The sequence below is a fragment of the Myotis myotis genome, unplaced genomic scaffold (genome assembly GCF_014108235.1).
Source record: "Myotis myotis isolate mMyoMyo1 unplaced genomic scaffold, mMyoMyo1.p scaffold_m19_p_8, whole genome shotgun sequence".
Classification (NCBI taxonomy): Eukaryota; Metazoa; Chordata; class Mammalia; order Chiroptera; family Vespertilionidae; genus Myotis; species Myotis myotis.
Window position 1 is genome coordinate 3,764,055 of NW_023416390.1, and position 11,669 is coordinate 3,775,723.

The following is an 11,669-nucleotide window of genomic DNA, read 5'->3' on the forward strand; positions in this document are numbered from 1 at the left end:
AAGATTGATTGACAGGGAGGAAGGCCCTGGAGATTGATTGACACGGAGCGCTGGGCGCAGGCAGAAGGAAGGCCAGGCAATGCCAGACGCACGCGGCGCCGGCGGCGGAAGCGGCGGAAACGGCGCTGAGAGCCAATTGGCAGGCGGAGGGGGCGGGGCCCCGTGCCGGGCGGGCGGGGCGCTGGGCGTGTCAATGGGTCGTGACGTCACAAGGGGCGGGGCGCGCGGGGGTCTCTCGGCGGCGCGCGGGCGCAGTGAGCAGTCGCTGTGTGGGACGCGGGGCAGCAGCAGCGCGGTCTCCGCTCCCGGTGCGCGGTGACAGCCGGTCCTCCCGGCGCCCGTGTATGTGAGCGGGACTCGGGGCAGAGGCGTCCCCGCGCTCTTTTTTCTGCCTTTTCTCCCCGAGGAGGGAGCCCGCACTCGCCTGCCTGCCGCCCCTTCGGGAGCGGGCTGGTGTGCGGAGTGGTTCGTTTTGGGTTTTTTTTTGCGTTTTTTTTTTTTTTTTTTTTTTTTTTTAGGGCTCACTGCCATCCGGGCTGGTCTCCTGGGTCCCCGACTAGTCGCTTTCTGCCCCTCGTGCCGCCCCCGCCCCAGGTCGCCCCTGGCCCTGCCCCGGCCCCGGGGGTGGGAAGCTGGTCCCGCTCCCCCGACCCGCGCCGCCGCAGCCGCCCCGCACCCGCCTCAATATGAACGGGGTCAGCGACCCGCCTCTTTTTATAAGAGATATTAAGCCCGGATTGAAAAACTTAAATGTCGTCTTTATTGTCCTGGAGATCGGTAAGTGAGGCCGCAGCCGCCCGCAGCCCCTGCGCGGCGCGCGCGGGGCCGGAGGGACTGGCGCCGCGGCCGCCGCGGGCGGAGGGCTCCCCTCGCCTCCCCTCCCCCTCCCCCTTCCCCCTCCCCCGCCCACGTGGTACCGCCTCCTCTCCCCCCGGGGCTGGGAGCTGGAGGCCAAGCCTCGCCCCACCTTCAGGCGCGGGGCGCTCCCGGAGGGGCGCGGGGAGCCCTTGGAGAGCCTCGTGGTCTGATCGCCGCCCCCTTTGGCTTTTCAATCCCTTAGGACGCGTGACCAAGACCAAAGACGGCCACGAAGTCAGGTCCTGCAAGGTGGCCGACAAGACGGGCAGCATCACCATCTCCGTGTGGGACGAGATCGGAGGGCTCATCCAGCCGGGGGACATCATTCGGTTGACGCGGGGGTAGGTGTGCGGGAGGGGGGCGGGGCCGGGCTTCCCGGGGTGCAGCCTGTGGACCCCCATGTCCCAGAGCTCCTGTCTGTGCTGCGGGCCCTTGATGCTCTTCCTGGAGGGCGGGCGGCCCGGCCCTCCATCGGGTCAGGTCCGGCCAGGACTCCTGGCTCCCGCCCCTGCCCTCCGACCTCCGGGCGCAGGTTGGATCGATTCTTCAGAACTGCTCTGGGCCCACGGAGTGGAAAACAGATGGAGAAGATTCACAGGCCCATAGTTTACCTTTCTCATACGTTATTTATTTAATCTAGTTGTCAGTCTTTCTTCCTCCCTTTTTAATGACTTAGGAAATCCTGCCAGCATTTTTGTGCCTCGTTTATGGACAGGGTACGTGGACCATATCTGGAAGGCACCTTCTGGGACACGAGTGCTCGTGGCCTGCGCTGTGCGGTACCCAACCCAGAATGATGCGCAGGGAGTGCTTGGCCGAGAGACCTCTGGGTCTTCGTCCAGGAAAGTCAGAAGATTGGCTTTTAAAAATACTTTAGCGCGATCTTTTTGTTTGAGAGTTACACTGCCTTTAACATTTTGCCAAATCTTTACAGGAAGATAAAAGGCCAGAAGAGGGTCTTTAAAAAAAAAAAAAAGACTTTGGAAGTCCGGTCAATAGAGTTGCAACGTGTTGGCCATAACTATAGGAAAAGTGGGTGGGAGTTGGTGCTGGAAGGAGGACCCCAGAGAAGAGTTGGATGGTAACTGAAGGGGGGAGGCCTTGGGTAATCTCTCCCAGGCCTCAGCTGCAGGAAGTGAGGCAGTCTCACCAGAGGAGGAAGTGGGAGTCAGGATTCAGACATTTGATTCTCACCCTGACTCATGGTGACATTGTCTGTTAAACATCCACATGAGCATGCCTGCCTGGGAGGGCGTGGTCAGGGTTCCCATAATTAAAGTTGTTTTGGCTACCAGCGCATCTTATCTAGTGATTTACAGCATTTTATGCACTGTAAACAGCACCTCCTTCCGAGTATTTCATACTTCTTTTGTAGTCAGAGAAAGTTCATAGATGTGTCCACCCAAAAAACTGGAAAAACTAGATTCAGTCGCTGTCTAGTACCTATAGGACTTTTAAGGAATATGGTTACCAAGGGGTACAAGTTAAAGGGAAATTCAAAACTAAAGACACTATTCCTACTGTTTCCTAACTTCAGTGTGACCTTGAAGTTAGTGTACGTCCTCAATGTGCTCTATAAAATGGGGATCATTGTACCTTCCTTCCTAACATAATGCAGCCGGCAGAGTCGGGCCCGTGGTGAGGCCCTTACATTCTGGTTGAATCTAAGAAAAGTGGCCTTTGAAGAAAGGTATCCACTTAAATAGAGGTAATTTGAATATTGATATGTTTATCAGAAAACCCTGCAAATGTCCCTCTCATTCCTGAAACAAGTGAAATGTGTTCATTGCAGTAACTTCAGATTTTTCTCAAAATACGCATTCATTTTTTACTTAGTAAGGCGAAATAGTGCACTGCCTTCTAAGTCACTTCTTATCTAACATCACATGGGTGAATGGTACCCTTAATAAGTGACCCGTTCCTATAAATGAAGATAAATATACGTGGAGCTAGCAAGTTTTTATCACCTATGTTAAAAGATGAACTATCACTATACATAAACAATGTTTAATCACAACTTCTCATTCGAAGTCATGAAGTTACTGGAGTAGTTGTACAAAGAACCTCTGGAAACCAGACCTTAGGCTGGTTTTTATAATATTGATTAACTTACAGTTTTTCTCTCAGATATATGTGTAGGGTTATTTTATCTAATGATTTTGCCTGCATTCAAAATTGTTAAGAGTAATTGTTTATCCAAGTTGGTACTAAACATTGCAAATTTGAAAAGGTAGATGTGTGAAAGAGTTGTGATCTTAGCTTTTTTAGCCCCTGGATTAAATTTTACCAACTTTTTTTGTAGCTTGGGAACCCTGTGTGGTTTGTGGAGGTAAAGGAAAAGCAATTAGATCAGTTTCTGAGCAGACCAAGTAAAGGAGTATAAGAGAAAACACTAGGGTGTTGATTTCCTATTTGTCCTGTGATTAAAAATAATTTCTGCTTGGATCTCTGCAATTATAAATTCTTTTGTTAACTGACCCAAGATGTGATCTTTGGAGTGTAACCGTGCTTGCTTGGCAAAAAGACCTGTTTCCCAGAGTTTAGATGATTATGTGAGAATCTGGCAGTAGAATTTTCTTTGTATTTTTCCTTAGTAAGTAACAAGTTAAAGTTAGGCTCATGAATTGTATTAGATTTGCTATCGTAGACATATATCCACACCCAGTACAGAAAGTATAGTATAAAGACTTCCTCGATGACGTATTTCTACAGAACTGATGTTGCTTTTCTTTCCAGGTATGCATCCATGTGGAAAGGGTGCCTGACGCTTTATACTGGAAGGGGCGGGGAACTCCAGAAAATCGGGGAGTAAGTACCTTTTGTGTAATTGAAAAAATTACAGATTTCTACTGACATGACTGGTAGGTATAAACGGCAGCCTTTTCCTTGGCTTGTTTCCGACTGGCCTCCCGCGTGTCTCCAGCAGCCTGCCTGCGGGAATCTTGCCGTGGACAGATCAGTGGGACAGCTGTCCATGTCTGGTTTGGGGAATGAGCTTTCTCCAGTGTCATTAGTGCCATTAGTAGTAGCTTCTGTCGTCTAGTGAATTGCCAGATAAGAAACGAGGTGTAAGTTGTGGCCCTGAGTTGAAATGTCCTTTTTCTCTGTGTGTGGGTGAATGTGTCCTCCTGGTACCAGGACCTGCAGCAACGCCCACTGAAGTGCTATGTTTATCCGCAGGCTAGGTACCTACCGCACAGGCACTGCGGGCTTCCAGGCACTACTTGCTGCTTGGTAATCTCCACCCTGACTTGGAGGAGCCATCCTCTCTAGGGGTGTAAAGGTAATGCAGCCCCCAGGCTCGTCAGACATGTGGGGGGGTACTCGTAAGCTTGGGTGCAGGCACTACATCCAATCACGAGTCCATTCCGCTAGGTTAATGCTTGGACATCTGCTTCATGCCCATTAAAGTAGAGGATATTTGAAGAGAAGCAACAGTGGCACCCAGCAAACAGATATAAATAAAGAAAGGAAATTTCTCTTCCTTACTGCAGGGTTAAGATGCTTTGCGTGGAAAAATAATCTTGCCAGCTTTTTTCTTTTTTAATAAATACATTTTTACTGATTTCAGAGACAAAGGGAGAGGGGGAGAGAGAGAGAAAAACATCAAAGATGAGAGAGAATCATTGACTGGCCGCCTCCTGCACGCCGCCTGTTGGGGATCGAGCCCCCAACCCAACCACTGTGCCATACCAGCCAGGCTCTTGACAGCTTTTAAAGATCAGAAACTGGCAACACTCTTTGGAGGAAAATTAGGATTCATTTACGGTTTATGTTTGCATTTAGAGTATTATTGGAGCAACGAAAGGGTTTCACATCAACATGACTGACTGCAAGATTAGGGTCCTGTCCTGACCTTTGTGTAGAGAGAAGTGTCTGTCATAATGGAGGTCAGTTGAGGGAAGAACCGCTGGAGGACACTCCGTTCCTAGTGACTTGACTTTGTCAGGGTCAGCCCAGCATTTACAGAAACCAGTTCTCAGTTTTTATTTGTGGGGGGAGGGGCTTGTGCATAATGTTAATATAGCCCACAGCCACCTTATAGGAGGCACTGGGATGAACTGTCATTGTGGGAGCCAGTTGTCTGTGCTGATGCCTCAGAACCCTCTCCTAACCTTGAATGGTTATCTTTGCAGATTCACAGTGCGTGGTCCACAGGGGCCTGGATGACAATGTGTGGATGGGTCAGGGCTAACCCATCCCCAGCCCTGGAGGACCCACTCTGGAACCCCGAGTCCCCTGGTTCCGTGGCCTCGGCCTGTGGGAGGACAGGACAGATGTGTTTCTGTGTCCTTGCTCTTTGACATGGTTGGTTTTTGTCGTCCAGAAGACGACTTAAAATGCAGAGTAGAATGTTCCACACAGTGTAGGCAATCACATAGTTGATGTTTTGATGGAACATAAGCACTGAGGACGTTGCTGTTAGAATAGGGTTAGTTAGCATGTTGCTTTTTAGTTAGTTCATTTGACAACTAAATTCTTCATTCCTGTCATACATATTAGATAAAGAAAGGTGGATTATTTCAGAAGTCGTGTAACTTCTCCTGTATTTTCTTCCAGGTTTTGTATGGTTTATTCAGAAGTGCCAAATTTCAGTGAACCCAATCCAGATTATCGAGGACAACCGAACAAAGGGGTAATTAAGTCTGCTTTTATGACAAGGCTCATTCTGGCTGGCCGCCGTCATTCCATGGCGGGACTGTCATACCCAGGGTCTAATGAAGACAGTCTAAGGAGTCACTTAAAGTCCTTTTTAAAGTCATTTCTGTTCTGTTTGCTTTGTGAGAATGAATGTGTCTGTGGTGTCCGATATTTAAGTGTCTGCCATTTAGCACTTTTGGGGAGTGGGGAGGACTATCAGGAAGTACAGTAAAATGAAAGGTTTGGGAAACACTCATGAATATTTTGACATTGAATGGACTTGGATAAATATATTAAAAATTTGTTTAAGAAAACCTTAAAAACTAAAAAAGGGAATGGACACAACATGTTATAATAATGTACAGGTGTGTTTTTGATTTTTAGTCTTCATTTGGTTAAATTGAAATTTTCTTTCAGGCACATAGCGAGCAGAAGAATAATTCCATGAATGGTAATATGGGTACAGGTACATTTGGATCAGGGGGTAAGATTTTTTTTTTTTTTCATAATTGTCATCAGGTGTGAGAATTCTAGAATATATATTTTATGAAAGCTAGAGAGGAAAAATTTGTCATTAGGCATAAATTAGTTCTAAAAGGGAACTACTAGTAACCAGGGAATTCCTGAATAGCTGATTTTCTAGAAAGCAGACACCCTTTAAACTAATTTATTGAGCTCATTCTGTATGGAAACATCTGGGCCAGTTCCTGGGAATAGTGGTGAACGTTGGCTAATAATATAGAAGTGCACGCTTCGGAGATGTGTCATTTCGGTAGCCTGGTGACCGACAGGGGCAGAATTCCTGGTTATTTTTATGCACTGAAAGCCTTTTATCTTCAGACTAATAGCTCACCTTCCTTTTTCACATGCCGATCGCTGCCCCTTTAAAAGATTAGCCTTTATCCTTCAAATACCCTTAAACCATGTGGAAGGTTTTTTGGAAGTTTGGTCCTTAACGGAGGAGAAGTCTTTTGTGACCAGAGTTCATTTCGGGTGGCTGTTACTCATTTGAGCTGCTAGCTGGTCCCCGCCCTGTGGGAAACGTCTTTAAAAAGTTAGAATCACGTTCTCTCGAGTCGTTACTTGCTGTATTTGAGCCCAGTGCCAGGACTCACAGGCCACTGCCCCCTCTCGGTCTTCCCTTGTGCTACCATAGGCAGTCCTACTCGACCCGCTTCTCATTCTGTTGCCCAAGTTGCTCTTTTTTTCCTCTTCCTGTTAACGCAGCATCAAGTCAGGGTTGTTTCCAATAGTCAAATGTTCGAACAAACCCAGAACTTAATGGGATTTCCCCCAGGAGTTAAAAGGGATTTGTTTTCCCCAATAGGACTTGTAAGCATTAATAAGACCATGTGTGCGACTGCAAATAGGTGCACCCCTATAGATCAGTATCTGAAAATGTGATGGATTTTTATATTCTTTTTTAGGAAACGGGATTCAGCCCGGCCCAGAACCACGGGGATGCCAGTTTTCCTTTGCTGGTAGAAGCAGTGGCCGGGGGCCTGGGACTCCGCAGCCAGCTGGAGCAGCTGGCGGTCAGACGGGCACGGCCACGATAAGTAATGGCAGGGACCCTCGGAGAGCCTTGAAAAGATGACCGGTGCCAAACACCCACATGTAGTTTGTGAACTACGTGCCCTACTTGAACACTCACTGCACTTTTATTTGTGGTTAACTGTGAAAGCTTCTTTGTCGGTTTCCTTTTATGTTGTTGGTTTGTTAACAAGAATGGCTTGCTTTTATAGCAAGACGGTTAAGCTGCTCGAGTCTCCTATGGAAGAATGGGAACACGTTGAAAAGTAGGGGTGTTGATTTCTAGAGCCAAAATGTCTCTGGGTACCCTCAACAGCCTGTCCCCGTCCACGGGGGAGCTACCTAAGACATCAGCATTACAGCCTCTGTGAGTCTGTCTTCTGCGGACAGTTTGTAATATTTAAAATAAGGCTTAGTGGGAGCTGTTCTCTGTCTTAAAGTCAGATACTGCCAACTAAAGTGATAACCACCAAAAAAAAAAAAAAGCCACCAAAAACTTAATCAATGCTAACAGTGATTTGTGAGTGTCTGTGACTTCTGGAATGACTGGCTTCTTCACCGAGTGACTGCTGTTAGGGTTTTCCTAGGACTGAATCATTCTGAACTCCTGTTTTATTACCAAAAAACCATATTTGTCAGAATTATAGACCAGAACCCAATCTGTAGTATAACAAGTGATTTTTAGAAGAAAGCTGCGTTCACTTTATTTCAGTGACTCTTTGTTATCATCGTTGTGCATTGATTGCACTGAAGGAAAATTTGAAGCTGAGGCCTTGATTATTTATTTTTTTGAAACTATCACGTCAAATATTAAAGTATAATTTGAAGGTGGTATAAGCCTAATAAACATGGATCTGATGATAAAAATTATGGGAAGTAAACACAGGGAAGGCAATTCAAGTTGAACCCATGGAGAAAACAGCAATCTATGTTACAGGGCCCTAGGTTCTGCAGAAACAGCCAGCCTAGGTGCTGCCTTTATTTGAAGGGTGTGGTGTGTGTAGTGTGTGTTACGTATTGTCAAAGTTCCTGAACACAGATTACAAAGCCTTATCAGCAAAAGCTAAGACATGGCTCTCTCAGAAGAGAAGACAGCTTTATTCAGAAATGTTAAGAGTTTGCTTCTGTGTTGTAATCGCTCCCCAGGTCCCCTCTCTATTGCAGGGTGGATAACTGGTCAACCTTCCTTTGTGAGAATCCTACCCTTGATTATGTCTTGAATAAAAGTGTGCATTCATGGTAACAGACCTACTTCCTCTGCTCTTCCAGTGACCTGCAGCGAGAGCCCGTGCGTGTGCCGGCCGTGGTAATGGGGGCTTCACCCTGAGGCTGCCTGGCTCTGCTTGGCTGCTGTGTCTCTGTCCCTACCTCACATCACAAGGAATTTAAGGCGACTTTGTTTTTAAAAAATTCCAGAGTGTGTGACTATAAAATCTGTGCCAGATTATGTATTTGCTCTAATTGAGTGTATGTGACAAATATTTCAGAAACATTGGAGCATGTATTAGGCAACTGTGAGGAGAGTTGGGGGTAGACGAAATCATGAACCATCTCGAGACGCTTACCGGTATGGTGTGTAGCACATGGGTAACGGGTTTATGTATGCGCAGTATGCACAAGGTGGGGCAAAGCAGGGGTACAGTTGTGAGTAGGCGAAACCGTTTATTCTTGTGTTGTTACTGTGTTATTTTCCATATGAACAGCTGTAAACCTACCTTTGCCCCACTCTGTACTATACAAAGAAGTTGTTCCTTTATGTGTGATGATTCTAGTTAATTTGGCTTTATGACTAATATTTTCTTAAGATGTTCACAGAATTACAGAGATTATGTACAAATTAGTGTACAGGTTTTTCTTTTAAGTCAAGTAGTGGGAGGAGCAATAACTTGTTTGTGGGGGAATATCGTGTTACAGGTGGTTTTGAGAAGTAAGAAAGACCTCAGCTGGTGCTTTTGTAATCCACACTTGTCGTAATAATCTGACCTTGTTCTGTGTTTTGTATCCTCTATTAACAAGTTTCTTTTCTCTCAAGGGAAGCCTCTAAAACGCGGGCACAGTGAGCGTCAGTCCGTAAGGATCGCTCGCCTTGCCGCCTGCTGGGACGCGCTCAGCACGAAGAGGAAGAAGGTTCCCCGCCTTCCCCCTTCCTGGCGCTCGGCCTTCGACTCACTTTCAAACAAGTTTAAACACCTGAGAACAAGCACCACTTAGTACAGAAACACACGCTCCCGGGATGGTCCCATTTCATTGCCACAAAGCCGTTGTGAAGGGGGTGCAGTCGCCCTGCCCTGCTGGCCGCTGGGCTGGCCAGGTCTCAGGAGTTGCTGGGGCGCAGGAGGAGAAAGATGGAACCCCCCAGCCAGGGGACCTGCACTGGGGCGCGTGCACTTCACCAAGTGCCCCTCGGGGTACCCACTCAGGCTCTGCCCCTGTAGCTTCAGGAATTCCGTTTTGAATGTGAGGACAGTTCAACTGGAGGGCACCCTGAATATTTGTAGTATTTGTCGCTTGTATTTTTATCATGTAACATTTTTTAAAAATATTTTTTTATTGACTTCAGAGAGGAAGGGAGAAGAAGAGAGAGAAACATTAAGGATGAGATTCATTGATTGGCTGCCTCCTGCACGTCCCCTACTGGGGATGGAGCCCACAACCCAGGCATGTGCATTTGACGAATTGAACCTGGGACCCTTCAGTCTGTAGGCTGATGCTCTATCCACTGGGCCAAACCGGCTAGGGCCATCGTGTAACATTAGGAATGCTTAATTTGCTTGGTTGAGTAATGCCAAGGGAATGATGGCTGGAAACAGATGTTAGTATAAAAAAAAAGTTACAATTTTTGATAGAGTGTTAAAGTATAGGAAGGTAGTTAACTGGCCCTAAATCGTGTCCATAGAAGGTACGAGTTGAGCGTCTTACATCAATCGAAGACAGTGGCAGTTGTTGACATTGGTAGAGATCTGACATTGCAATCACGGAAGCACGCTTTTCTGGCATCGGTCAGGTAATGCCTGCTCCACGCAGTTAGGTGGCCATGATTCCTTAGGTTCTTGGAAGTATTCGGAAGGTTCCAGAGACATCAACCCCGAACACCATGTGGAGACCGGGTCAACACGGAACGCTTCCCTGCGCTTTTAATCTCTTCTCACCTCTGGGCTCATTCCTGGGATTACTTGCCCTACGATAGACTATTTTTTAAACCTATTTTTCCTGCTCTCTATTGTATCCCCTATTGCAGTGGTTGGCAAACTGGCTTGCGAGCCACATGCGGCTCTTTGGCCCTTTGAGTGTGGCTCTTCCACAAAATACCACGTGTGGGCGCGCATGTACAGTGCGATTGAAACCGTGGCCCATGTGCAGAAGTCGGTATTTTGTGGAAGAGCCACACAAGGGGCCAAAGAGCCGCATGTGGCTCGCGAGCTGCAGTTTGCCGACCACTGCCCTATCGGATGAGAGTCTGCACATTTCTAGTAGAAAAGGGGGTCACAGTTGCCCCTACGTGGGCCCGATGGCGGGTAAAGGCAGGTGAGCTTGGCCATGATCCATCTGTGTATTGTCTCCTACATGTTGGGGTGAACAGCCCCACATTTCACACGGTGGTTTATAATGTTACGATTTGCTTCTGAGAAGATCTGACATAATAGCACTATCATGTTAGGCCCTGAGGGGGAAGCTGGTAAAATAACTTCGAAAGTATAACCAACTTTTCTCCAAATTCCTTGACCTTTGCTTTACTAGGGATGCACCAGAGTTTATATTCAAATACTGGACCCAAATTATTCCAGGTTCCTGAGCTGAAAGGACCTGATGATGGGTTTTCAAAGCCCAGAGCACTGAAGGACCAGAACAGAGAAAATCCAGGCCAGACCATCTGTCCCATTTATTTCACATGGTTTCTCGCTAAGAACACAGCTGTGCACAGTCTGGCGTAACCGGTGTGACGGAAAGGAAATGCACATTTTACTAAGTTTGACTATCAGACGTTTTGTTTCGTTTCCGTCTTGAAAGGCCTTGAGAGGCCCACCGTTTTACGGTGGCTGCCCAGGTGTCAGGCTCCGCGGACACTGCAGTCCTTGCCGTCACGCTTGGCCACCTCTGCTGAAGGGCCATCGACAGGTCTTTATTTTTTAAAATAGATTTTTATTGATTTCAGAGAGGGAGGGAGGGAGGGAGAGACATCAACGATGAGAGAATCATTGATCGGCTGCCTCGTGTACGCCCCCTACCGGGGATTGAGCCTGCAACACAGGCATGTGCCCTGACTACAGACCAATGCTCTATCCACTGAGCCAAACCAGCTAGGGCGGGTTGCCATGTCTTTAAAAACCAGTTCTTGACCCACTTCCAACCATACATTCAAGTTGTTTTACTCCATCCAATGTATGTTTCCGGACAGAGGAGTTAGTCCAGCTCCCTTGGCCCACACACTGACTATGTTGAATGCCAAGAACAGCTACCACCTGCAGGAGATTCCCCCCAGGACTCCTGAGAGGTGTGGAATATTCTCAGCTGTTCCGGGGGAGTTCAGGGCAGGTCCGGGAGAGCCCTGTCTCCTGCCCTGGGTGCCTCCCTTAGCGCAGGAATAACCTCATTTGGAGGCATACGTGGAGCTCAGCTTTTGCCGCTGGGCGGCTAGA

General features: G+C 47.6%; 1 protein-coding gene across 4 annotated transcripts; it reads left to right on the forward strand.

Moving 5' to 3' along the window:
• Positions 1-244: 244 nt before the first annotated feature.
• Positions 245-8,275, forward strand: NABP1 (nucleic acid binding protein 1). Of its 4 annotated transcripts, XM_036320194.1 has the most exons (7): positions 255-465; positions 1,061-1,199; positions 2,477-2,566; positions 3,595-3,666; positions 5,419-5,494; positions 5,917-5,983; positions 6,927-8,275. In XM_036320194.1, exons 4-7 carry the CDS (start codon positions 3,605-3,607, stop codon positions 7,094-7,096), a joined length of 375 nt encoding a protein of 124 aa, XP_036176087.1. In that variant the 5' UTR covers positions 255-465; positions 1,061-1,199; positions 2,477-2,566; positions 3,595-3,604; the 3' UTR covers positions 7,097-8,275. The 4 variants fall into 4 exon arrangements, with proteins under 4 accessions (XP_036176086.1, XP_036176087.1, XP_036176085.1 ...); XM_036320193.1 differs by lacking the exon at positions 2,477-2,566 and having other exon boundaries at positions 245-342; XM_036320192.1 differs by lacking the exon at positions 2,477-2,566 and having other exon boundaries at positions 256-465.
• The last annotated feature ends 3,394 nt before the right edge of the window (positions 8,276-11,669 follow it).